This window comes from Saccharomyces cerevisiae, chromosome XIII (genome assembly GCF_000146045.2).
Source record: "Saccharomyces cerevisiae S288C chromosome XIII, complete sequence".
In the NCBI taxonomy this organism is placed as follows: domain Eukaryota; kingdom Fungi; phylum Ascomycota; class Saccharomycetes; order Saccharomycetales; family Saccharomycetaceae; genus Saccharomyces; species Saccharomyces cerevisiae.
The window spans coordinates 770,452-796,449 of NC_001145.3; the positions used below are offsets into that span (position 1 = coordinate 770,452).

General features: G+C 38.1%; 16 protein-coding genes across 16 annotated transcripts, besides 1 other annotated feature; 7 read left to right on the forward strand and 9 right to left on the reverse strand.

The window, feature by feature from the left end:
• Nucleotides 1-349: 349 nt before the first annotated feature.
• On the forward strand, nt 350-2,107 carry GAD1 (glutamate decarboxylase GAD1; the record flags this gene model as incomplete). The annotated part of the gene is made up of 1 exon (NM_001182756.1): nt 350-2,107. The coding sequence occupies one exon, from the start codon at nt 350-352 to the stop codon at nt 2,105-2,107; it is 1,758 nt and encodes a 585-aa protein (NP_013976.1).
• A 72-nt stretch (nt 2,108-2,179) lies between these two features.
• Nucleotides 2,180-2,428: an origin of replication (ARS1328; Autonomously Replicating Sequence).
• Nucleotides 2,429-2,463: 35 nt separating this feature from the next.
• On the forward strand, nt 2,464-3,564 carry GTO3 (omega-class glutathione transferase; the record flags this gene model as incomplete). The annotated part of the gene is made up of 1 exon (NM_001182757.1): nt 2,464-3,564. The coding sequence occupies one exon, from the start codon at nt 2,464-2,466 to the stop codon at nt 3,562-3,564; it is 1,101 nt and encodes a 366-aa protein (NP_013977.1).
• A 736-nt stretch (nt 3,565-4,300) lies between these two features.
• On the forward strand, nt 4,301-4,480 carry HOR7 (Hor7p; the record flags this gene model as incomplete). The annotated part of the gene is made up of 1 exon (NM_001182758.1): nt 4,301-4,480. The coding sequence occupies one exon, from the start codon at nt 4,301-4,303 to the stop codon at nt 4,478-4,480; it is 180 nt and encodes a 59-aa protein (NP_013978.1).
• Nucleotides 4,481-4,863: 383 nt separating this feature from the next.
• On the reverse strand, nt 4,864-5,268 carry MLO1 (Mlo1p; the record flags this gene model as incomplete). The annotated part of the gene is made up of 1 exon (NM_001182759.1): nt 4,864-5,268. The coding sequence occupies one exon, from the start codon at nt 5,266-5,268 to the stop codon at nt 4,864-4,866; it is 405 nt and encodes a 134-aa protein (NP_013979.1).
• A 226-nt stretch (nt 5,269-5,494) lies between these two features.
• YMR253C (uncharacterized protein) lies at nt 5,495-6,739 on the reverse strand (the record flags this gene model as incomplete). Its single annotated transcript, NM_001182760.1, has 1 exon — nt 5,495-6,739. One exon carries the CDS (start codon nt 6,737-6,739, stop codon nt 5,495-5,497), a length of 1,245 nt encoding a protein of 414 aa, NP_013980.1.
• Nucleotides 6,740-7,163: 424 nt separating this feature from the next.
• Nucleotides 7,164-7,472, reverse strand: YMR254C (uncharacterized protein; the record flags this gene model as incomplete). Its single annotated transcript, NM_001348870.1, has 1 exon — nt 7,164-7,472. The coding sequence occupies one exon, from the start codon at nt 7,470-7,472 to the stop codon at nt 7,164-7,166; it is 309 nt and encodes a 102-aa protein (NP_001335809.1).
• Nucleotides 7,473-7,549: 77 nt separating this feature from the next.
• GFD1 (Gfd1p) lies at nt 7,550-8,116 on the forward strand (the record flags this gene model as incomplete). The annotated part of the gene is made up of 1 exon (NM_001182762.1): nt 7,550-8,116. The coding sequence occupies one exon, from the start codon at nt 7,550-7,552 to the stop codon at nt 8,114-8,116; it is 567 nt and encodes a 188-aa protein (NP_013982.1).
• A 377-nt stretch (nt 8,117-8,493) lies between these two features.
• Nucleotides 8,494-8,676, reverse strand: COX7 (cytochrome c oxidase subunit VII; the record flags this gene model as incomplete). The annotated part of the gene is made up of 1 exon (NM_001182763.1): nt 8,494-8,676. One exon carries the CDS (start codon nt 8,674-8,676, stop codon nt 8,494-8,496), a length of 183 nt encoding a protein of 60 aa, NP_013983.1.
• Nucleotides 8,677-9,177: 501 nt separating this feature from the next.
• Nucleotides 9,178-11,580, reverse strand: PET111 (Pet111p; the record flags this gene model as incomplete). The annotated part of the gene is made up of 1 exon (NM_001182764.1): nt 9,178-11,580. The coding sequence occupies one exon, from the start codon at nt 11,578-11,580 to the stop codon at nt 9,178-9,180; it is 2,403 nt and encodes an 800-aa protein (NP_013984.1).
• Nucleotides 11,581-12,168: 588 nt separating this feature from the next.
• On the reverse strand, nt 12,169-13,830 carry ROY1 (Roy1p; the record flags this gene model as incomplete). The annotated part of the gene is made up of 1 exon (NM_001182765.1): nt 12,169-13,830. One exon carries the CDS (start codon nt 13,828-13,830, stop codon nt 12,169-12,171), a length of 1,662 nt encoding a protein of 553 aa, NP_013985.1.
• Nucleotides 13,831-14,169: 339 nt separating this feature from the next.
• On the reverse strand, nt 14,170-18,432 carry TRM732 (tRNA methylation protein TRM732; the record flags this gene model as incomplete). Its single annotated transcript, NM_001182766.1, has 1 exon — nt 14,170-18,432. One exon carries the CDS (start codon nt 18,430-18,432, stop codon nt 14,170-14,172), a length of 4,263 nt encoding a protein of 1,420 aa, NP_013986.1.
• A 494-nt stretch (nt 18,433-18,926) lies between these two features.
• Nucleotides 18,927-19,388, reverse strand: TIF11 (translation initiation complex factor eIF1A; the record flags this gene model as incomplete). The annotated part of the gene is made up of 1 exon (NM_001182767.1): nt 18,927-19,388. One exon carries the CDS (start codon nt 19,386-19,388, stop codon nt 18,927-18,929), a length of 462 nt encoding a protein of 153 aa, NP_013987.1.
• A 365-nt stretch (nt 19,389-19,753) lies between these two features.
• On the reverse strand, nt 19,754-22,918 carry TPS3 (trehalose 6-phosphate synthase/phosphatase complex subunit; the record flags this gene model as incomplete). The annotated part of the gene is made up of 1 exon (NM_001182768.1): nt 19,754-22,918. One exon carries the CDS (start codon nt 22,916-22,918, stop codon nt 19,754-19,756), a length of 3,165 nt encoding a protein of 1,054 aa, NP_013988.1.
• Nucleotides 22,919-23,274: 356 nt separating this feature from the next.
• YMR262W (putative endodeoxyribonuclease) lies at nt 23,275-24,216 on the forward strand (the record flags this gene model as incomplete). The annotated part of the gene is made up of 1 exon (NM_001182769.2): nt 23,275-24,216. The coding sequence occupies one exon, from the start codon at nt 23,275-23,277 to the stop codon at nt 24,214-24,216; it is 942 nt and encodes a 313-aa protein (NP_013989.2).
• A 251-nt stretch (nt 24,217-24,467) lies between these two features.
• Nucleotides 24,468-25,073, forward strand: SAP30 (Sap30p; the record flags this gene model as incomplete). Its single annotated transcript, NM_001182770.1, has 1 exon — nt 24,468-25,073. The coding sequence occupies one exon, from the start codon at nt 24,468-24,470 to the stop codon at nt 25,071-25,073; it is 606 nt and encodes a 201-aa protein (NP_013990.1).
• Nucleotides 25,074-25,353: 280 nt separating this feature from the next.
• On the forward strand, nt 25,354-25,965 carry CUE1 (Cue1p; the record flags this gene model as incomplete). The annotated part of the gene is made up of 1 exon (NM_001182771.1): nt 25,354-25,965. One exon carries the CDS (start codon nt 25,354-25,356, stop codon nt 25,963-25,965), a length of 612 nt encoding a protein of 203 aa, NP_013991.1.
• Nucleotides 25,966-25,998: the final 33 nt, after the last annotated feature.

The window sequence follows — 25,998 nt, forward strand, 5'->3', positions numbered from 1 at the left end:
CAAATTAAGAGCAAGAGTTGCATAAGAGCAGCATATAAATACACGTCAATTTAGGCATTCTTGTGATTATTAAGTTCATCAGAGTGAATTAGAAATTCATTATTTTACTATTTTTTTTTTTTCACCCTTAACAGCAAGGTTGAACTCTATAAGGAAAAGGGATAGATCGTGCGGCACACCAGAAAAAGGGGATCAGTAAAGTGATGCAACATAAATACATATATAAGAGAGCATAATTGACCACTGAACTGCAACGCACTCTCTGAAATCTCACCTTTTGGCGATGCTAAAATGTTTCAAGATATTACACGTCGCTCTTAACAATCCAGGCTGAACAAAACAAGGAATAATGTTACACAGGCACGGTTCTAAGCAGAAGAACTTCGAGAATATCGCTGGAAAAGTTGTCCACGACCTTGCAGGTCTGCAATTGCTTTCTAACGACGTTCAAAAATCCGCTGTCCAAAGTGGTCATCAAGGATCGAACAATATGAGAGATACTTCGTCTCAGGGCATGGCTAATAAGTATTCAGTTCCAAAAAAGGGACTACCTGCTGATTTGTCTTACCAACTGATTCATAATGAATTAACACTTGATGGTAATCCGCATTTGAACCTTGCCAGTTTCGTGAACACTTTTACCACTGATCAGGCAAGGAAATTGATTGATGAAAATTTGACCAAAAATCTTGCTGACAATGATGAATATCCGCAATTAATTGAGCTAACTCAGCGTTGTATTTCTATGCTAGCTCAATTATGGCACGCTAATCCCGATGAAGAACCAATAGGCTGTGCCACCACAGGTTCTAGTGAGGCAATCATGTTGGGTGGACTCGCCATGAAAAAAAGATGGGAACACAGAATGAAGAATGCTGGTAAAGATGCTTCCAAGCCGAACATTATAATGTCTTCTGCGTGCCAAGTGGCATTAGAGAAGTTTACGAGATATTTTGAAGTGGAATGCCGATTGGTTCCGGTATCCCACAGAAGCCATCATATGCTTGACCCAGAGTCGTTATGGGATTATGTAGATGAGAACACTATTGGCTGTTTTGTAATTTTAGGAACCACCTACACTGGCCATTTGGAAAATGTAGAGAAAGTTGCAGATGTCTTGTCCCAAATTGAGGCCAAGCATCCTGATTGGAGCAATACTGATATTCCAATCCATGCGGATGGCGCTTCAGGTGGGTTTATTATCCCATTTGGCTTTGAAAAAGAGCACATGAAAGCTTATGGCATGGAACGTTGGGGGTTCAACCATCCGCGTGTGGTTAGTATGAACACTAGTGGTCATAAGTTTGGCTTAACCACTCCCGGTCTGGGTTGGGTGCTATGGAGAGATGAATCCTTACTGGCTGATGAATTGAGATTCAAACTAAAGTACCTCGGTGGCGTGGAAGAAACTTTCGGTTTGAATTTTTCAAGACCTGGATTTCAAGTTGTCCATCAATACTTCAATTTTGTTTCTCTAGGCCATTCAGGGTATAGAACACAATTCCAAAATTCTCTATTTGTTGCAAGAGCGTTTTCTTTCGAATTATTGAATTCGTCAAAATTGCCCGGATGCTTTGAAATTGTTAGCAGTATCCATGAAAGCATTGAGAACGATTCCGCCCCTAAGTCAGTTAAAGACTATTGGGAACACCCCCAGGCTTACAAACCAGGTGTACCGCTGGTAGCCTTCAAATTGTCCAAGAAATTCCACGAAGAATATCCAGAAGTGCCACAAGCAATCCTTTCCTCTTTACTGAGAGGTAGGGGTTGGATAATACCAAATTACCCACTACCAAAGGCAACGGATGGATCCGATGAGAAGGAGGTATTAAGAGTGGTTTTCAGATCGGAGATGAAGTTGGATTTAGCACAGTTGTTGATCGTTGACATCGAGAGTATCTTGACAAAGTTGATTCATAGTTACGAAAAGGTTTGTCATCATATAGAACTTGCCTCTGAGCAAACTCCAGAGCGCAAGAGTTCGTTCATCTACGAAATGTTGCTGGCATTGGCATCTCCACAAGATGACATCCCAACGCCGGATGAAATCGAAAAGAAAAATAAGCTAAAGGAAACAACAACGAGAAACTATAGAGGAACATGTTGAGTTGAAAAGGTCATCCAATATACCGCCCCCTATATGTATGTACCTTTACCTTTTATTTAAGTACTAGTGCTGTTTAGTTAGGTTATGTGAAGGCACGGGTTTTGTCTTTTTTTTTTTTTTTTTTTACTATTACTTTCTTTTTCAAGCTTTTAAGCGCCGAAATGATATTTAAGGGAAGATGACTAAAGGGACAGCGACGAGGATTCAGCCTGGACAGTGATAGAAAAGTTATGCGGGAATACGTATATATAGTTGTATAAATTGTGGTTATAGAACATCGCAGCGCCTTTAAATATATTGTCTTTTATTTCAATCTTATTCCATCTCTCTCTTGCAACCACGGCAAAGCTGGAGCTATGTCTGAAAAATCAGCTAGCAATAACAAAGCTGAATTCAAAAGGCAGTCATCGCCATTCAGAGAAATCATCTCTGCGGATCACCCAATTTATAAACCTGCTAAGGGAAGGTACTGGCTGTATGTGGCGCTACCATGCCCATGGGCACAAAGAACCTTGATCACCAGGGCCCTGAAAGGGCTAGCGCCTATAATCGGGTGCAGTGTAGCGCATTGGCACCTGGATGACAAAGGCTGGCGATTCCTTGAAGAAGGAGATGGGAAAACCAATGAAAGGCACTGGTTTGACATTGCAGGCGGAATTAGCTCAGTAAATTTAAATACCAGTACTCCTGTGGCTAACATACCCAATAACGCGCATCGGTTGTTGGTCGACGGAACAGATGAACCGCATTACGGGTACAAGAGACTAAGCGACTTCTATTTCAAAACAAAGCCAGACTATAAGGGAAGATTCACCGTACCTGTTCTTTGGGACTTGGAAACATGCACTATAGTAAACAATGAAAGCAGTGATATCATCGGAATTATGAATTCCGCTGCGTTTGATGAGTTTGTCGGCGAAGAATACCGTCAAGTCCGTCTGGTACCTCGGTCTCTAGAGGCACAGATTACAGAGTTCAACTCTTGGGTGTACGATAAAATCAACAACGGTGTATACAAGGCCGGTTTTGCAGAATGTGCAGAGGTATACGAGAGGGAGGTAACAAGCCTTTTTCAATATCTTGACAAATTGGAAAATCTTCTGGACAAGAAGTACACAGATTTGGAGGCGGAGTATGGTAAGAACAACAAGGACAAGATACTAGATCGCTACTTTGCCATCGGAGACACTCTGACCGAGGCGGACGTGAGACTCTACCCAACGATAGTAAGGTTCGACGTGGTATACCATCAACACTTCAAATGCAATCTGGCCACCATCAGAGATGATTATTCCCGTATACACACGTGGCTCAAGAATATATACTGGCGCCACGAAGCCTTCCAGCGCACAACGGACTTTACCCACATAAAACTCGGATATACTCGCTCGCAGCCACGGGTCAACCCGATTGGGATCACCCCACTGGGGCCCAAGCCTGATATCCGACCTCCATGAAATTTTTTTTTTTCTTTCGATTAGCACGCACACACATCACATAGACTGCGTCATAAAAATACACTACGGAAAAACCATAAAGAGCAAAGCGATACCTACTTGGAAGGAAAAGGAGCACGCTTGTAAGGGGGATGGGGGCTAAGAAGTCATTCACTTTCTTTTCCCTTCGCGGTCCGGACCCGGGACCCCTCCTCTCCCCGCACGATTTCTTCCTTTCATATCTTCCTTTTATTCCTATCCCGTTGAAGCAACCGCACTATGACTAAATGGTGCTGGACATCTCCATGGCTGTGACTTGTGTGTATCTCACAGTGGTAACGGCACCGTGGCTCGGAAACGGTTCCTTCGTGACAATTCTAGAACAGGGGCTACAGTCTCGATAATAGAATAATAAGCGCATTTTTGCTAGCGCCGCCGCGGCGCCCGTTTCCCAATAGGGAGGCGCAGTTTATCGGCGGAGCTCTACTTCTTCCTATTTGGGTAAGCCCCTTTCTGTTTTCGGCCAGTGGTTGCTGCAGGCTGCGCCGGAGAACATAGTGATAAGGGATGTAACTTTCGATGAGAGAATTAGCAAGCGGAAAAAAACTATGGCTAGCTGGGAGTTGTTTTTCAATCATATAAAAGGGAGAAATTGTTGCTCACTATGTGACAGTTTCTGGGACGTCTTAACTTTTATTGCAGAGGACTATCAAATCATACAGATATTGTCAAAAAAAAAAAAGACTAATAATAAAAAATGAAGTTATCTCAAGTTGTTGTTTCCGCCGTCGCCTTCACTGGTTTAGTAAGTGCTGCTAACAGTTCTAACAGCTCAAGCTCAAAGAATGCTGCCCAACCAATTGCCGGTTTAAACAACGGTAAGGTTGCAGGCGCCGCTGGTGTTGCTCTAGCTGGTGCTTTGGCCTTTTTGATTTAAATTTAGACTTTGTTTGGAATACATTGAAAGAGAAAGAGTGGTTAATCGGGTGTAGAAAGAACAATCCAAAGTCACCTTTATTGGCGATATGTGTCATTGTTAATCCATTGGCCACATTTTTCCGATGATTTTCTCTCGGTGTGCAATATAGTAATAAGTTTTCACCTTTTCCGGTGAATAATGAAAAAAAAAAAACGAATACAAAAAAAAAAGTAATTTCTTTCAAGTTTATATATATAACAATATAATATTAAGTAATTTTAATCGAAAATTTTTTCCTCTAAAGAACCCAAAAATAAGCAACTATTGAATGAATATCTAAAATGATCGGAAGAAACGGTGTGCGCGGCGGAGGGAAGCGAAAAATTGGGAAACGGAAGCAATCACTTCTGTATTAACAATTGTTTAAAGCTGGGGTGACTGAACCTACTACCCGATTTCATATTATCATTGTTAGTTCCTAATTGCTCGTTCTTAAACGATTTCCAGATATCGTTATAAAATATGCCGAACACAGATGGCGAGTCATTGTGCTCGTCCATGCCAATACTCAGCCCCTTCAGCGAAACATTGGTCTTAGAACTTGGGTATTGGTGCCTGTAGTTTTTGACAAAACGCTGAATAAACTCTTGCTTCTGGGACATATTCAGTTCGTGCCATTTTTTAAAGGGGAAACATGCCTCCTTATCGAAGCTGAGCGAAGAAGAAGAAACAGGCGTGTATATCGTGCTTAAAGGTTTGAACCCAATTCTTGTTCTGATGTAGCTTACGAAAACTTTACCAAACATTAACACTTCACACTCGATCTTCTTCGTTTTGCTGCTTATATGGTACTTGCTGAACGACGCGATGATCCTTTTGTTTTGTTTTCTGAATGCTCGTGTACCCCACTTTCCCTATTGTTCTCTTGTTTCGTGTCCTTGCTTCCTCGGACTGCGCATTTCAACATGACACAAAAAAAAAAGAAAAGAAGGAAAAAAATCATAGTAGAAACTGAGGAATTTTATACTCGTCTTATTTAGAATCGGATAGGTCAAACTCTGTCAGGGGAATAGAGTTCTCTTCGTCGTCAATTATTGGGGTTAGGTCCTTGGCAGTTGTTTCATTGTTTGCCGCCCTTATCCTTATTACCCACAACGTGGCACTTATGATGATTATCATACCAATCCACGACCAGATATTTGGCCAATGCTTGTACAGTGCAACGTCCCAGAAAACCGCATATAGTAGTTGTGTGTATGTCATCAAAGACCCTCTTCCAGCACGTTCTCTTTGGATACCCATAGTTAATAGCAGCTGGAAGATAAAGCCGGACACACCCAGATTACCAAACAGTATCCATTGTTTTTTGGAATGTGGTATCTGGAATTTCATTGAAGGGATAGTGTTAATCCCAATGAAAGACACTATCGCTGTGATCAAAGAAAAATAACTCACACTCATTATAGCGTGAGCCCTCTTACCAATATAACGAATAATGATGTAGACGCAACTCATCCCTAAAACACCCCACAACCCAACCAAAGTGGCAATCAATCTCGATTTTGGGTCCGATGATTCTACTATTTGAGAGGAAGAGTCGGTCAATTCGGGAGTTCCAAATAAAAATGAAGGCCTTACAATTAACACCACGCCCAGCAATGAGATCAGCGAACCGAGCGCTTCCACTTTGGTGAATCTTTCCCTCAGGATAACCCACGACAGGAATATTGTTAGTGATGGTGCCAAAAAAGTGATCAAAACGGCATCACTAATCGTCAAGTACATTAACGAATAATACATTCCAAAGACACCGAAAAATCCAGTGCAACCTCTCAATACTAACCATTTGCGTACTTCAGGTTTACCAAATGGTACATCCGAAATTGTGCTCTTATTAATATACATGTATATCAATGTACCAATATATGTTATTACCATTCTAACTAATAAGATTTGCAATGGCTTGATCTGTCTATCATTGGCAATATCATCGGGGTCGTTTTCTAAGACTTTAGTAGACACCACCATGGCCGAGTTGAAGAAATATGATACTGTCAAGAGAACAAGCCCAATATTTGGTTTCAAATAATCTTTACTTATTCTTTGCAGCGTTGTTTCGTTGCCATCGACGTTAAAGTCTTCATTGCTGTTTGACTCTTTCGGTGAAAGTGATCTCGTAGTAGACGGTAGTTGCAAACTCGTATCATTCATTTCTTTAGAAACTAGTAGGTGTGTATTGTTTTCTCTTTTCATAACCTTCGGTACTGATGGATTCATTTTCTTATCTCTATCTATTTTCTTCACCACAGCAACAACAAATTCATGCCTACGAAAACTTAAGAAGGAAAAAAAAGGAATTTTACTGAAATAAGAAAAATTCTAAAGTAGATCAAAGAACATCTCGCTTTCCAATTCCACATCTTTGTCCAAAATATCCAACTACCATTCGCACCATTCTGCGATCTTTGGAAGGGCCCTTAGGAGCCCTATCCCTTACCGTTAGCCGGTATCTTTTTACCAAATTAAGGTGCATTTCCTAGTTAGGAAAATGCCTCATGACGGTATCTGGGGTCTCTACGTCAAGTAAATATATGTCAATATATCGATGTGTCGGCAGACTTGCTGGCTTGCGCGAGTTAATGAAGTAATAGAACAAGCTTTCTGTAATCATCCCGTCACTTATGCTTTTGTACATATCGTGTCATACTGCGACTGTCTCAAGGAAATACCATGATAAAATATCTCTTACAATCGAAAAATCTAGCACGTGGGAGGGTAAGCATAAACTACCCAGAAACGCATGTATGGACTGCATTTGCTTCCTGACCAAAATAAGTATTATCGTCATATAAAAAACGTGCATAGTATATGTAACATCAATGATGCTGGGCGTTGTTTGCCATTTTGTATTTACTATGGCAGTGTATTTTGTAACGAGCACGTGATTTACAGGGCGCAGAAATGTTGAAAATTTAGAAAAAAGTAAGATAAGCAATATCAGTGGCACCATTGAGCTAGTCTCTAACAGCGGGGTGAGAAGCTATTTTTGATAGGAGAATACCTTCAATATCATTTTTACTATTTATCATGCCTTTAGAATCTATATGGGCCGATGCCCCTGACGAAGAACCAATAAAGAAGCAGAAACCAAGTCACAAGCGGAGTAATAACAATAAAAAGAATAATAATAGCAGGTGGAGTAATGAATCAAGTTCAAACAATAAGAAAAAAGATTCTGTAAACAAAGTGAAGAATAACAAAGGTAACCACGAAAGTAAAACGAAAAATAAAATAAAGGAAACTCTTCCCAGAGAAAAGAAGCCGCCTCATAGTCAGGGCAAAATATCGCCTGTAAGTGAATCATTGGCGATAAATCCTTTCTCCCAAAAAGCAACAGAGATATCTCCTCCACCAGTTTCACCTAGCAAGATGAAAACTACCAAAACACAATCCAAACAGGATACCGCTTCTAAGATGAAGTTATTAAAAAAGAAAATTGAAGAGCAGAGGGAAATATTGCAAAAGACTCATCACAAGAATCAACAGCAACAAGTGTTGATGGATTTTCTGAACGATGAAGGGAGCTCCAACTGGGTTGACGATGATGAAGAGGAGCTTATCCTTCAACGTTTGAAGACCTCTTTGAAAATATGATCCCTCCCATCACATGGACACTTTTAAGCACGTTTTGCTTGAAGAGACATTAGTTTACACCATTATAATTGTTTAATAAATACTAGACATACTTCAAGTGAGAAAATCAATCACACCTTTTTCAATGATTAGCAAATCTTTATTGCCAGGCCTAACTGAAACGATTTATTACTGCGCAAGAAAACAAAGATGGAAAAGGCTATGCTAGTTCGATTAGTTGTTTCCTTATTCTTTAGAATATTATATATGTATATATAAATAAATGGCTTTCATCTTATTTCGAATAAAAATGTTTTGGGTGATGTGTATTGAGCATACACACTTAATATCAAAGAACAATTATAAAGATGCTATGAACGGATGTTATTTTTACCTAACTATGCCTTCTTGGCTTTGATACCTCTAATAGCATTTGGAATGTATAGAAGTGGTGTAACGACGGCTACCGCAAAAATAGCATAAAATGGATACAGGTATAAAGCTGACCTTGGATGTCTCCACCATAGAGGTTTAGTGGAAGATTGGAAGATTTTCTGTAGTTGAATAACTTTATTAGCCATTATTTATTATTGTTTTGCTTTCTGTACTTGTTGGTTTAGAATCTTATATCGAGTTCTACTATTCATGGGATGAATAAATAATATCATCTTTTATTTCTATCCGCCTTTTCAAACCTGCCCCTACCAGGCCGGATTTCTCGGACGATGCGCGGCGTAGCCAATCAAGTACTGCCTTTTTTTTTTTTTGCTGACACTATATGTATACGTGCATATAATCAAACAATAAAGCAATTGTAAGCGTCAGCAATTCTAGCTGTACTAAGATCGTAGTGATTATATGCGCTTATATTTACATGGTATGAAGAATAAAATTTGAATAAATAAATAAACGTACTCTTTACGAGTACAAATCTCAAAACTAAAAGAAAAAAAGGGTTACATCTTGTTTCCAAATAGCGTCTATAGAAATGTAGGGTATAAGTTGATGCAAAGGTTTTTAGCGGTGTGTATGACACACAAATATTTACACGTGAGAGAAAGGAAGGTAAATAACTGAAAAGATTACTCCTCCTCCTTTTTATTCTCTTCAAAAAGCTTCATTTTCCTTTCATTTTGCTCCAACTTTAATAGTGAAATCTCTTCATCAAACCATTCTTTTAAGAAAAGTGTTAACTTTCTCATATTCTCAAGCCCCTGGTATTTATAGTCCACATATCTAAGTACTAACTCGTCAATGCGATCCTTTATCTCCTTGTTATCAATGGAAGCAGCAGTTGAAATGTAAGCAGGCCTTTTCTCAAAATATTTCATAAAGCCTTTGATTTGTCTAATGCAACCTGGAGTAATCAGGCTTGCCCTATGATTACAATTCCAGTCTTTTAAAATCCTACTAAACCGTTCGCTTTCATGCATTCTTGACGCCAACTTTAAAGATGTCATGTAATACATCATCCACTGTTTGTTATTTGAAGTATCCAAATTTTTTCTAGCTTGTGAAATTAGGTAACATGCATATTTGAAATCACGGGTGTGGAAACATATTTGAGTAAGTTGTAAATAGTTTTGAACTGAAAGCTCCTTTTGATGTACTCGTTCAAATTCCTTCAGTTTGAATTCCAGTTCTTTTAAATGTTCAGCAGACAACTTTTCAAAAGATCTATAATTAGAAATGATCTCCCATTTCAACCATAATATATCGACTTTTAGTGGGATATAGCGGAATCTGGTCCTTAATATCACATCAACTACACGTGCCAAACCAGTTAAAGAGTTTCTCAAGCATAATGCCAAAACGGAATACAAAAATGAAAATTGAGGCGCAATGCCCTCCTTCAAACTATTCGAAATCACCAATTCTGCTCCATATACATCATTGTGAGAAACTTTTTTCTTGAACTCTTCAAACCTTTCAAAATCAACCGCGTTGAAACCAGATAACGAAGAGTCTTCTCCTCCATTGATCTTTCTCGTATGGATATGGGCATTTTCTTGTAAAAATGTGTACACCCAAGTGAGACATTTGCTGTATTGGCTCCTTTTTAGAGTCACAAGTAGGTCATTTGTAATTTCTTTTGCCAGCATTGGATAAACATTTACGGCACATGACCATAATTGTTGAATAAATGCGGGCCGTAATCGCGTTTTACCATCAGTGGTTTTAACTACACTGCGATAATATTTGAAAAGTCCTTCGAATTGATTGGTGTTGACAAAATACCTAGAAATGCACAAATGAAACGAACCGTCTATGCTAATATCATTATCTCTCTGGATTTTTTCCAAGATTACTTTTAAATTCTCGAAATTGTTAGTAGAGACGTACGCTTGAACCACTGACATATATAGCTCTTTTCGTGTTGAAATATTATTATTAAGTCTGGTAATAAATTTATCAACTCTTTCCATCAATATTGAGTCATCAATGCTTTTTGTTCTGTCTCCTTTGATGCAATACAGAGAATGACAAAATTCAATCAACTCAAACTGCACACTTGATGTATATCCCGTACTTAAAACAACGGGATTGGTTAAAAAATCGTTTAGCTCATCTGTATTAGAAAAACGTAATAACATTCTGTGTATTATCGCGAGGGTTTTGAACGAGGGAAGGTTAGTTGAAGAGGATTGCTCATCACCACATTTCACTTTCAACCAGAGATAAAAGATGTGTTTCATACTGGACATATCTAGATATCTTTCCATACATCGGAGAAACTCAAAAAGCTGCTTTTCAGTTATTGGAAATGTATCAGGATTGGTAATTGCTTGCGTGTAAAATTCCACCGCTAGTTGAGTGTTATTACTCCTTATGAAAGAGTTTAATCCTAAAGATATCATTTGTGGCTTTACTTTGCAATATTTGATATATTCTGCAAATAAAGTTTCACAGACATCAAAATGATGTAAATTATGCTGTACTACCAACATAATTTCGATGAACTGACCATATGTGCCTTTATCAGTGTGGCTTGCTAATAAGGGCGTGAATTGCTCATATGTTGTGTATATTTGTCCAATATCGTAGTCCCTTTTCAAAAAGTGAAGAGAATTTATTAAGATCAGTAATTGCTGTATTGAAAACAAAACCTTTTGGTTAGTGGAAAGGCTAATTATTGTCATCAAAATATCTGGATCTGCACTTTCGAATTTTTGCTTCCACAATATTCCAAAATCTTTGTCTTTCACTATATTATATTGATTCTTAAGAATATCTAAGCTGCTGGGGCTTTTGGTAATGGAGTCCATCCAATCGAGTTTATTCCGAGACTCATACACACCGCTTATTGTTGAAGAATCTTTTAGTTGCGCTTTAACCCAATCCTCAATATCTTCCTTATGCTTTTTTTTGATCAACTCAGTTGAGTAATATCGTACTTTAAAGAAAACAGTGTGCATAACCTTGTTTGATTCTCTGTGAAGTAATCTCTTTATACCACTGGAGGATATAAATCTCCGTTGTAACATTAAGTTCTCGTAAGCAATTGTTTAAATTTAATAGGTAGTGATAAAAAATTTGACGATATCAAAGTTGTGGTGTAATTAATAGAATACATGAAAAGTTATGATCAACATAAAAATGCTCTATACCAGATAGAATTTTATAAAAAAGGAAGAGAATAAAACGATAATAAAAGGAAAGACAGGTTAAACGATTGGAATGGGGTCTTCAAGTTACAAATCTAGAGGAAAGTGTAGACCTAGTGCAGCAATTGTAAATTTTGAACCTTTCTGTGGGGGGAGGGGTTTCTCAAAGTATCAGATAGTATTATGCACGGTAAATAAAGCCTAACAACAAGAAGTCCAAACAATAAATAACAACCGTTTCTGATCCTTGGATCGTATACAGAAGCTTGTTCATTTCAGTTTTTTCATTGTCTCTTCCTTCGGTATGCCTACCTTTCTGAAATATATGGTTATTATTCGAAGAACTCGTAAGGTCCGGGTAATAATTATGAAATGCAATAGTAAAATATAATTATTACTCAACTGGCTGTATATATACGAACTCCTTCAACAAATGTACATAAGAAATGTTTATCACAACTATCAAGTTTAATCATAAATAGTTTCATAAGTGTGTAATTCTGGGCTCACGCTAAAGTATATTCCTGACAACATAGTTTGGCGAAGGTTTGGCAATATCTTTATCAAGTAGTTCATGTAAGGATAAAAAAAATGCGATATAATAGTGGCTAAGGGCTCAAATGAGGATTCGTCAAAATAACATTCATAACTTGCAAAGTGATGAATTCTCTCAAAGCCATGGAAATTCCACGTCGTATCCTCAGGGGCATACTGTAGTAAATCCAAATCCCAGTTCTTCTGAGGATCAAACCTCTTAGCTAGAGATTTTCCAGTATATGCTGCAAACACTATCGGTATAATATCCAAGTATCTTGCATCCGGGGTCGAAAAGTATTGATGATTCATGATGTACTTATCAAATAATGGTAAGTATTTGGAGCAGAACGCACATTTGCAGCCGTTCCACAAAAGGTCACACGCATACATTTCATATGAGGTGATGGACTGCAATACAGTTGGAGCTATTATTGTTTCCAACGAAGTTAGCTTTGGTAAAACCTTTTCATAAAGTTTTTTACGGCGAAGCAAGTTCCCATCAACAGTATCAATGCCCTTGCCATTTAAAGGTGGGTCATGTCGTATGCTTAACAAACGCAAATCTTTACTCACGTTTGGTAAATTTAAAATAAACTTATTAACGACCAAGTCCCATTTCTCGTCCATGTAATGGTACCCTTTTTTGGTGAATGTCTTTTCAATGAACCCCAGACTTGTTAAGGAAACAAGGTTTCCTGTTATATCTTGAAGAAAGTCATCATCACATTCACAGTCGTCCACCTCACAAGAAAATTCTAATTCAAGGGCTTTAAGATTGGATAAATTAACTACATCCTTAAACGCGCGTGAAGATAATCTCATAGAAGTAGCACTCCCATCACCTTGTTTGTGAACATGATTAAGCTTCAAACGGCGCAGATTCTTGAAGCGGAGGTTCAGGGAATCAAAGTATTCAAAGACCCTTAGGCTTGAGTACGCTTCGTCCTTTATTTCTAACTCTCCTCCATTAAGTTGCTTCATTAACATTACACCCACTTCAGGGATTATTACGTTTTGCAAATCCAACGATTCAGGTAATTGCCATTTTAAGCTTTTGAAGTTTTGCCATAATTTGATACCATCAAATCCAGTTTCGCCATATACTACTCTCTTCTTTAAACTTGACAGGCGATAATACTTTGCTGAACATAACTCAAACAAGGTAGGATCCTTGATGTCAAGACTTTCAATCACGTCCAAGTCAGTGATTTCATTGACCAATCTTTGTAACAGTTGCAATCCTTCTTCCCTGTTGTGAAACAAATCCTCGTCAATAGTCAGCTGTTTTATACATTTTAAATGCGATGTCTCCAACAACCTTTCAATTCTATCATATAAAAATATGTCATTCTTGTCACCGGTTTTCAGAACAGATCTATAACCACTTACATAAGTTTTTCCCCCGTCCAAAAACCATTTGTTTGTTCTTAAAACAGGATTCTTAGTTATGTGAATATTGCTATAAAGACGAGGGATTGCAATCATGTCATGCATTTTTTTGGATGTTAGACTTAGGCTTAATAAATCATTTTGATTAAGAAATAAGGAGGCATGCGAGAACACTATGAATATATCTTGATCTTGGAATGCCATTTGTCAGTATTACTTTTGTTATATCATGTGAGCACAACTGTCGTTTTCACAATAGTTCAAATTGACTAGAGAGTTAGTAAAGGGGTACAACTTGCTTTTGTAATAGGGCACACCTTTAATTTTCCATCCATGAACATTTTTCAACAAAAAAAGAGGTGGAAAAAATTCAAAAGAAAATGACAACGGTAAAGAAATTAAATCAAGTTCCATCATTGTATTTAGAATAGAAATCGACATGCTTTGTAATAGGTTCCACAATGAATCTCGTCACTAAATCCACAAGTAGGTTAGAGATGAATCAGATTATATGCAAAGTATATATCTGTACATATTCATTATTTATAATTGGGAATAACTGATAATTAGGGGATGAACAGAATGTTTAGTCAGAACATTGATAAAATTCTCATAATCAGAAGGAGAATAATGTTGAATCAGTTCCTTTAAAAGCGTTATTCTTGAAAATATTTCAGCATTAGAGCACCAGCCGAGTGGGGAATCTTTAAAATCCTCGGTGTTGAAGTGCTCCAATAGAGCACTTTTTAGGTGATGTATCTGGTCTTTGTAACACTTTGAGATATCCCTTCCAGTCAATTTTATCATATTTAATATATGCATTGCCTTTTGTAGTTCGTTGATGAACTGGTTATCCTTTTCTATAGTAAATAGACAATTCTTCGCCGATTCTTCGGCAGCAAACATATCATATTCATTTAGATATTGAAACAACTGTAAACACAACTCTTCTACCACCTCAGAACTTGTGAATACGTCAACAAACTTTTTTGTGAATATAAGAGCGGTCACACTGGTGTTCCTGTTATATTCCCAGTCTGCAGTTTGAATAAAGTTCTTATTCAAATAAAAAGAAGCCTTTTCTCTTATTTCAGAATCATCGTCCCATAAGAAGTTGTACAGTTGTAATAGTATTCTGGAGTTCTTACAACTTTCTGGATAAGCAGTTAAACATTCTAAAGATGCCAATCTAAAATCTTTTGAACAAGAATCGGCGAAAAATCCTTGTAACAAGTTCCATACCTGGTGAAAGGTTTGCGAAGACAATTTAGCACTTAGTGATGAAACGGCAGCAAGTTTTGTATCTTCACTATTATTTGTTTTTAGGAGATCAGTGCAGGTCGTCAGGGATAAAGTATTCTTTTTTCTTGAGAGAATTTTCACTACTAAAGCTTTAGCCATAGGCAGCAAATCTGGAACCCTGAGTAATAATTGTAGTTGTTCAAGAAATTCTGAGTTTCTTGTAGTTTCCCAGTGAAAGTTAGTATTCATGTACTGTAGTGTACTGAGCTGAGCCTCATAAAATGGAGAATACAATCCTAATAAGCAAATATCATCGAGATATATACTATCCTCATATTTTAAGAGCATGTCTAAGATTTGTGCAAGATATAGCTGTTTGCTACCATCCACAACATATTCGTTATTTTCAGCAATAAATGTGTTCCGCAAAGTGCTGATATAATCTTTTAAAATAGAATCAGGTATGTCGCATGTTTCCAATATACAGCAGGTCAATTTTAAGTAGGCCTTTTTAGTGATAAAGCACTTGTTCTCTAGTAGAAGCATCCTTTTCTTTTCAAGTATCCTTTGAATCAACTCCATATCTCTAGTTCCTGAAAGGTATTGTGGTACTAGTTGTTGGAGTGCTAGTAAGTGTCCATGTAACTGGTTTTGCTTCGCGATAGAAGCCAAGTCAAGTAATTTTCTTATCTCTTCTTCAAAATTTTCCGACAGCATATGCAATACTCTAGAGGCCATATCTCTGATCTTCCAGTTCTCATTTGATAAACATTCATAAACAGAAACGTTGAATTCTTTTAGACCAGTATAGCCAGCTGTAGGCCGTAACCTCAGTAGCACATTAAGGACCAAGAAAATGCTTTCAATTTGATATGATTTTCTTTCACTTCCCGAATATTGAGCAATAGAACTGTTTAGAATATTCAAAAGCAGTTGCCTCAAGCCAGAATATTTGGTAAAGAATAATTTTGCACTAACGCTTCTGCCCACTTTTCCAAAAATTCTATTTTGCAAGGAGGTAAACAGCATGATAGAACAGTTTCTTAGAGCCCATATATCACAGTCGAAATTCAATAAAGCTAGTTCTAATGCCTCTGAGACAAATGACGTACAGTGTACAGAGAGCTTCGGTTCAACAAAGATTGCGTTTATACAATTAATAGCATTAACCTGTGGTAAATCAAACTCATCTTGATGGGGAGGAATTGGTAACCTTGCAACGAGTAGTAAGTTTTCAAAAGTTTTTTGTAACAAAGGTCTCCCTTTGGTAACTTCTGCACTTAAGACGGTTGTGACCAAGAAAGGCAAGCCTCCTGACCTTCTTGTAATATGTTGAGTTTTGGATTTTAAAGATTTTACACTCTTGCTTAAAAGTTCTTCCAGAATAGCGGGAAATTCAAGTTGACAACGAATACAAAATGCCTTTAGCCCCGGTAAAACGGCTTGGAAGGCGCCACTATGACGAATAGTAGAAAGCTGAACAATAAAAAGATCGCCGATACTGTCTAATTGATCTCTTGTTAAAGGGTATTTTTTTAATATTGTTTCAAGTAAATATGATGCTTCTTTTATCGCCCTAAATGCGTGACTTATTATAACTTGGTCCGGTACACCACAATTAGCATATTTTTCAGGTAGTATTCCATGGGCAGAATCATGACACACTACATTTCTCGTTGCTTCCCAGCTCTTGAGTACAAGATTTATTAATTTTGAGATTATTTTTGAAGTATCTTGATGGTTTTCTTCAGAGTTAAACTTATTCAAAATCAAGCTTAGTGCAGCAAAGTGAGGACCGATTGAATTTTCTGCACAACCAATGCTGTCATTTTGCAAATTTTGTACCATCTGCGCTAATATATCAATTGTCTGGTCAATGAAGCTTCTTTGAGAGCCCATGACTGTGAATATGAACTCATATACGGTAGCTCCAGCATCACCTTTCTCATAGTCACTTAAAAGAGAGGTTGCAGTCCACTTCAAAGCATTTGCGTCTAAGGTATCCAAAAAAAGACCTCTAGATTCATCAGCGCTTATCATTATAAATAGCATTTCTTTAGATAATTCGCGCACGTCAGCATAATTACTAACCAAAAGGTCAATGAGCAACCTTAAAAATGTGACATCCTGTAAAATTGGGATAGAAAAAGGATATTCCCTCTTATTTTGGTTGTCTAAAAATTTTTGTGGAGTAGATTTATCAACACCAGACTTGATCAGAATGTGCATAAGTTTTAATGAGGTCACGTTCGCCTGATATAAAGTACCAGGGGCCAAATTATATTTTATAAAATTGCATAGCCAAACCAAAAAGGCTCTAGCCTCCTCAACTTGCGCCAACTTTTCCCTCTGTTCGTCCGGAAATTTCTCAGCCTTTTTAAGCTTTCTGGCATCCCTAGCTAAAGAGTATGCGCAGTCTCTGGTTCTAAATATAAAGTGTTTCATCGAACTGCAAAAGTAATTTCTGCGTTCAAGTTCAGTGTCCACGAAGAACACATATAGGTACTGTTTTATAGTTTTGAAGACGAAGGGACGAATAGGCTTTGACTTTTTTGTCGAAAAGGTCAGTATTTCAAATACCTGAAGTTTATACTCATCTTGCTCTATGAGTTTGTTAACAGAATCTACAGTGGTATATTTATTATCACAAAATGGTTCTTCTTCAATCCCCAATTCTTGGCCAATCTTTAAAAGTGAGAGCAAAAGTGATGGGTCTTTGTTAGACATACATTCTAGGAAAAGTGTGAAGGCCGAGTTTGGCATATTTTTGAATAATGGAATCATAATATACAGATTAATGGATTTGGTGTATTGTTTGTCGTGAATGTACTTTAAAGCACAACTTTTCCATAATTGTATCCATTCTTGTACAAAAGACTCGTTCTTTTTGAAATGCTTTTCGTAAATGTTTAACAGCAAACTAACAATGCATTTACCTACCGAATTTGCTAGCAAATCAGAGTTCATTAATGAAAAAGAGTTATCGATGAAATGAGGCTTTTTTTCTATAATATAATAAAGGTCAAAATCAGAAGAAAGGGCATCAATCAAGTAATACTGAACACGCAACGTAGATGGTACTTCTAATATTTCATTCATCCAATTAAATAAAACATCCTTCAAGGTTGACATAGGATATGTGATTTTCAATAAGTTCAGTAGTTTACTGAATAAATCTCTCAAGGCATTCATCAGTGGGGCTCCACCATCAGCCCAAAAGTCAAGAACATATTCAAAGATAATATTTGCATTCGCTTCAGTTAAGAGTTGCTCTTTTACCGCCGATAAAAATTCTTGAGAGTCAATTTTTTTGCTTGCAATTATTTGATGGCTCCTTAGTAAACAGATCGAAAAGGTATCTGGAAAAATTAACCTTGTGGACTCATTTAAGTTCGGTAATCCGTCCTTGATATACTGTATTAAATACCTGAAATCATGCTCAATCTGAGTTAAAACAGCATCCTTATTTTCATTGTTGATCTTTGCTGGATTATTAGCAATCAAGAATTCTTTGACACGGAAAAGCTCGATTTCCTGACTTGAAAATTGCACATCCGTAGTCATTTTTTGAAACTTTCAGTATGAAGTAATGTGTACCTCGGGAAGCTCACAATAGTATTGTCATTTTCCTGCGATGAGCATTTTCTGGTAAAAATTTATTTTAACTTTTCATTTTCTTTTCAGTCTAAAAAAGTAAATTTTCGATGGAAAAAACGGAAGCACTCATGAGTGACAATAAACAGCATCGAAAGAAAAGGTAATAAATTAAAAACGATGAATGGATAAAACGTATTCGCAACGTGCTCTTTGCTCAAATTTCTCGTGCGAGAAAATTTTTATTACGTCTCCTTAACGTCCGCTTGAAAGAAACCCTAGAAGGAAGATTAAACGACTTCTTGAGGTATTTCATTTTTATTCTTTTTTTGATATCTATATATAAGTATTTCGATATAGTAAAAAGAAAACCCTTTCCTATGATGGACTAAAAAATATAATTATAAATAAATTATGAATAGTTGACGCATTAGAAGATATTGAGGACACTTGTTCGGCCTAAATTAAATGTCATCAATATCAAGTTCTTCATCTTCACCTTCCTCATCATCTTCATCAGCGTTACCAAATTCAAAGTTAACGTCTTCATCAGATTCGAAACCAAAGTTGTCTGTTTCATTAATTTTGGCGTTTTCAGGAAGTTCACCTTGGTTTTTCAGTGTTCTGGCTTCATCTAAATTATATTTGTGGACAACATCACATTGGTCATCTTGGAAATCTCTTAAGGAAACAAGAATAATATCACCTTGTCCCATCCAGACTTTCTTTCTTAACTTACCTCTAATATGGGCCATTCTCTTATTACCATCAAAGCAACTGGCTTCGACTCTTCCATTACCCAACATCTTGGTGATTTGAGCATATTCTTGGCCTTCTTCCTTATAAATAAGTTCACGCTTTGGACCGTCAGAGTCGTTCTTACCTCTTCTACCTTTTTTACCACCTTTAGTGTTTTTCTTACCCATGATGAACTTTGCTCTATATTACACTAGTGCTTTTGCAAGTACACCTTCTACATAAGTAAAGGTTTCTTTCAGCAAACTAAAATTGAAGCTTTTTTCAATTTTTCACTATTACTTCTTGCGGCGAAAACAAAAATGAAAAAAAAGTGAAAAATAGCGTTCGTGTATAATGATTATTATAAGATCTCATTAACAATATGAGAAATAACCCACATTGTTAGTTGAAACTTGTTTGTAATTTATCGTGCTGTATATACATATATACGTAAAAGGAAGATCGTACTTTTATATTTATAATCGCTCGTAAAAACTATAACTGAAGAATAAGAAAGAGAACATTTTGAAAGTACAGGAGGGAAAATGATCGCTTAGGCGGCTGTCAAGTCATGAAGGATGGTAAAAAGTTCATTGACACCATTGATATGTTCCTTGGCATAAGTGGATCTTGAGCTACCGTAAAGAATGGTGTAACCAAATTTTAGATTGTTCTTTTCAACCTCTTGCTTCACTAATTTAAATAATGGTTCAATAATAGGTGATGTCGAACCGGAAACGCAAACGAAATCTACCTGGTTTTGGAAATGCTTCTTATTATTACCGACGGACATCGAAGAGGATGTTCTTGATAGAGATATTCTGCTATTGTCAGTAGGACTGACGCCACTGTTGTAAAATTTCATCAAAAACTCAGCGGCGGCTAAGGCTAGCCCCGTTTGTTGAACGAAGACAATATCCTTATGCACATAAGCGTGAATATCCCTGTCATCAAATAAGGTGTTTATGTGCGTAATGGCTTCCCCAATAACAGTTGGGACTCGATCTTGATCATCAGCGTTTTCTGTATGGAATCTGATCATAGAATCAGCGATTTTGTAGTATGAACCAGGTAACCTCTCGACTTTCTCGTCAAAGATCTTTGCCACCTCTTTCATCCAATCAAGCTCTTCCACGATGTTGTACCACGACCCATTAACTCTTACGTAGGCACCATTCTCCGCTATCAATCCGATGTTTAGAACACCATTGTATAAGCTTTCGAATGTATTCTTTGTAAATGAACTCAAAACGTAAACTATATTATTTGAACTCAATTCACTTAGCAAGGATAGCATTCTGGACGTTGGAGGTTCTGAAATCTTGAAGATAAATAAATGCTTTTTGGAGGCTTTGTAATCAGCACAGAATTTTTCTGGAGCCAAATTGAAAACAGTAGACGTTTCTTGGTTGGACTCCCAAGCATTATTTATGTATTCGAAGCACTTTGTAATCCAATTATCCGAATCATGTTCAATAACAGATTTGAATAATTTTTTCCACCTACGCCTTTTTTCTTCTGGAGACATTTCTAAACTTCTCTTGATACTTTGTGCTACATGATTTATATCCCATGGGTTTATTAAGATGGCACCTTCCTTTAGGACAGAAGAACTACCAGTGAATTCAGATAATAATAGAGGCGCATTTTTTTCGAATGAACTGACAATGAACTCATGACATGTTAAATTCATACCTTCTCTCAGCGCATCCACAAGGAAAACGTCAGCTTCACAATTCAATGCCAAATATTGAGCAAAATCTAAATCTTGATGCAAAAAGACCACTGGTTGAGAGATACTGATGTTCGAAGACAAAGAATTGATTCTATCAACGACAACCATAATTTGACGTTCGTACTCAGGATCGGAACTCTTACCGATGCAGATTTGGATCAAAACAACTTTTTCGATGTATTCAGGGTTTTCTATCAAAAACCTCTCGTAGGCTAACATTTTTTTCTGAAGACCTCTAATTCTGTCAAATTGATCGCGACAAACAATCAGTTTTTTATTACGCCATCTTTCTTTAATTAATTGGCGCCATTCAAGTACAGAACCATTTCTCAACTGCGATGTCAAATGGTAATAATCAATACCAATTGGCGCATACATCACGGAAACAATATTGCAATGGTATTTGACTTCATCATTAGAGACATCCGCAGCAAGCAATCTGTTACAAGTTTGTAGGAAATGTCTTTTGTATTCTTTAGTTTGAAACCCAACAAAGTTTGCACCAATAATACCTTCAAGAATCCTTTCTCTGTTAGCAAGGCATCTGAAGACCTCACTACTTGGAAATGATACGTGTAAGAAAAATCCAATCTTAGCTTTAGGCAGTTTCTCTCTCACCATTTGTGGGACAAGCATCAAATGATAATCATGGATCCAAATTGTGTCGCCAGGTTTGTAAACGGAAACTATCCTATCAGAAAACTTTTGATTCACTTTTTGATAGTAGTCCCAAGAATGGTCTTCAAAAGCCTTTGAATTTGGATTATCTGGAATTTGATAATGTAGAGTGGGCCATAAAATCTGTTTGGCGTAGTTCTTATAAGCACCCTTAAAAGTAATATCGTCCGTGACCACTGGAAAAGAAGAAAAATCCTGTTCTAATTTCTTTGAAATCTTATGGCAAACTTCGTGAGGAAGTTCGTCAGTAGGGATTCCCATTGTACCTACCCAGGAAACAGGTTCTTTCACTGTCTTTTCAGCAACTGCAATATTAACTGCATTTTTCAAGGATCCGTTCCCTTTGTCACTGTCGACTATTGTCCATGGCAAATGTTTGAATAGCTCATACGAGTTTCTCATTAGAGATGCTCTTAACTTTGCGTTATTGGAATAGCCACCAAATTTTGGGACGTTGTATTTCTTAGTAGCATCGGTCTCCAAATCAGAATCAATGTCATCCTCACTATCAGTGTCTTCGATAAAGTTATCCTGAAATTGCTGTGAGTACCTGAGATTAGAACTCGAAGAAGCAATGGAAGAGTCTCCAGCGGTGCTTCCGGAAACTCTTTTCATGGAAGGCAAGGAGGCTTGCTGTTGAAACTCTTCTCTAACTTTTGCGACATCTACAACAGCAGGATCGACATCTGGAACGCTTTTAGAGACGGGAGTGATTACAGCACTCTTGGATGAGCTTCTGACCCTGGGTGGATGTGAATCAAATGACAAATTGGGATTTTTCATAAGGCTGGAGCTCAAATCGTTGTGGTGAGCCGATGAACGACTAGCAGAAATAGACGAAGCAGAAGCTTCCTGGGAGGGAGAACAGACTCTAGCAGACGGAGCAGAAAAGAATTCCTCGACTGAAGGCCGCTGGGCAGTTGAGCCAGAAGAAACTGGGTTATTAGCTGGCGGAATACCAGAGTTTGCTGCATGAGTGGCATTGGCAGTCAGCTCTTCCAGGAATTGCTCTGAGGAAAGCATTTCCATCTCATTATGATAGTTAACTCCCGTAGCAGGAGAGCCCACATTGGCCCTTTGTAAGGGTTCACCGTTAATTTGCGCCTCCTGAGGTAAGCCAATATAATGAGAGCTTGCCGAAGTTACAGAACTGCTTCTTTCTTGCTTGTTGTTGCTCAATTCCTGGTTGTTGCAGTCTACCTTGATCATACTTGATTCAACCAGCTTAGCAGTATCCGAGTTGGTGACATCAGCCTCGAATTGAGGGGTATATGGTAAGAATAAAGAAGCGACGATAATAGTCATTGAGGTTGCCCGTGGTTATTAGTCTGTGGTTTTTTGAATAGGAAGCAATAAATTATAAAGCCAGGACCTGCAATAACGTTTGTACTGTTTTATTGTGATAAAAGATGAAGCGGAATAGCAACGGTACTTAAAACTTATGTCTTAGACTTAATACTATTGAATGTTTGCTCGTCCACTTGATGCTCCCTGGAGTTGCCGTTGCTGCGTGCTGAAGGGGATTAATTAATTCCAGGGGCACCGCGCGAAGCCCAGGAGGACAATTGATTACGTAGGGAAGAAAGGGCCCTTTTAGAAGACTGGCAATTGCAACTCTATCGAGGTTAGGTGTTACACTACGCTGTTCATTGAGGAAGTAGATGAATAAACTTGTTGATGCCCACTGTCATGTTATAACCGACCCAGACAACACATTCTGCGGTGATGATGGAGGGTCCCAGGGTACGTTGCGTTGCGTTATGTCATCAAACCCATATGACTGGAACAATTTGAAAAAATTGGCTGGCAGAAGCACAAGTAAAAACGATATATGCGTGGGATTTGGTGTGCATCCTTGGTACAGCCACTTATTTTATGTGGGAAGTCGGCGCGACAAGGTTTCTCACTATCAAGATGTACTGGAGTATAAGAATGAAGAACAGTTCGACAGTTTGGTTCAGGTGCTTCCCGAACCTCTAGATCTTGAAGAGTATATAAAAAGAGAGTTTAACGACACTTTGGTTAGTGTGATTGGAGAAATCGGTCTTGATAAGCTCTTCAGACTTCCTGCAAATGGTTTCTACATGCAGAACGAGAAGGCAAGGCTTACGACAGTGAAGGTCAAACTATCGCATCAAGAAACAGTATTCAGGCGATTTTGCCGACTGGCAAGGCACACAAGCAAGCCCATCTCTATACACGATGTAAAGTGCCACGGGAAACTAAACGATATCTGCAATGAAGAGCTCTTGACGTATCACTCTGTCAAGATATGTTTACATTCGTACACAGGCTCCAAGGAAACGCTTCTGGGCCAATGGCTCAAGAAGTTTCCCCCGGATCGTATTTTTGTGAGCCTATCCAAATGGATTAATTTTAAGGACCCAGAAGAGGGAGATGCCCTGGTCAGGAGCTTGCCCTCAACTTGCATACTTACTGAAACCGACTATCCTATTGACAATCCAGATCCGTCATACCAAAAGGCCCTTACAGAGCAGCTGCAGTATTTGAATGCACAAATCGCACGAGCATGGGACGAGACACTGGATGCCTCACAAGCCGCTTTGCGTGTATACGAAAACTTTCAGAAATTTATCAAGTGAAACGCTTTTGAGGTGGCAGCATAGCACTGTAATGAGATATATTAAGTAGGCTTGCTGTATACCATTTCTTGCTATGCATGTGTTTTAGCAAGGCAACGCCGTTCCGGAAGGGAAAAAGCGCTCTTTTTTATATACTGTGAAATTTTCAGATTTTAACTTAGAAATTATATAAAAGCGGTTGTGTATCTATTGTGATAATGCAATTCCTTTATAGTTTAGCAAATCGAAGGATAGGTATATACTGAGTAGTAATGGCTAGGCCAGTTAATACAAACGCTGAAACGGAATCGAGAGGCAGACCCACTCAGGGTGGTGGTTACGCAAGTAACAACAATGGCAGCTGTAACAACAACAATGGCAGCAATAATAACAATAATAACAATAATAATAATAATAATAACAGCAATAACAGCAATAACAATAACGGGCCTACCTCCAGCGGGAGAACCAATGGGAAGCAAAGACTCACAGCTGCACAACAGCAGTACATTAAGAATCTCATAGAGACACATATCACCGACAACCACCCTGATCTGCGCCCCAAGAGTCACCCAATGGATTTCGAAGAGTATACGGATGCGTTCCTGAGAAGGTATAAAGACCACTTTCAATTGGACGTACCGGACAACCTGACGCTGCAGGGATACTTATTGGGTTCCAAATTGGGCGCGAAGACTTATTCATACAAGAGGAACACACAGGGGCAGCACGATAAAAGGATACATAAGAGAGACCTGGCCAACGTGGTGAGAAGGCATTTCGATGAGCATTCCATTAAAGAGACAGATTGCATACCGCAATTTATATACAAGGTAAAAAACCAGAAGAAGAAATTCAAGATGGAATTTCGGGGTTGATCAAACGATGAGGCAGCCCTTTTGTGTATAAGTTATGTAAACTTTTAAGGTGGTAATTGTTAAAATGGACAGTAACACTTGTTTATTTGCTAGTATTCCATTTAGTTTAATGCCTTTTTGTATACGGTGCGGGTAGCTGTCGCGCCATTTTAAACGATCTAATATAACTGAGGTGGGCCTGTCATTGATGCATTGAATAGACAACTCATCAACCTATTTCTTATAAAAGGCGCCATAAAGCATTACAATCTACGATCGCGCAAACTTTTTTCTTTTGGCCATGGAGGATTCGAGATTGCTTATCACTTTGATTCTTGTGTTTGGAGTTATATTTCTGAAAAAATTCTTCCAAAGTAATCAGCATCCCTCAGCACAACGCTTATCCGCTACAGGTGTAAACGCACACGGACGTCCTCAGGGCTCCACGCAGAATGCCTTGAGAAGGACTGGTAGAGTCAATGGAGGTCACCCCGTGACTACTCAGATGGTGGAAACAGTGCAAAATCTAGCCCCTAACTTACATCCTGAGCAAATTAGGTATAGTTTGGAAAACACAGGCTCAGTCGAGGAAACAGTGGAAAGGTACTTGCGTGGTGATGAATTCAGCTTTCCACCTGGGTTTGAGCCCTCCAGGGCGCCAATGGGGGCCAATGCGGCTGTTGATAATAACGCTGCTGGTGGCGGAGAGTTTAACGATCCCAGAAAGAAGAACATGATTTGCGCTGAGAATCTACTCGATAAATTCCATGTGGATCTCAATGAAGATATGAGTAACTTAAGCTTTAAGGACTTAGACATTGAAGAGAGAAAGAGATTGTTGGTTTGGCAAGCCAGAAAGAATTTGGAGACAAAATTGCAAAGTGATAAAGATTTGCAAAGTTTGCTGACTTGAACGCTTAAGTGCTTGTCGGGAACACGCAAGTGT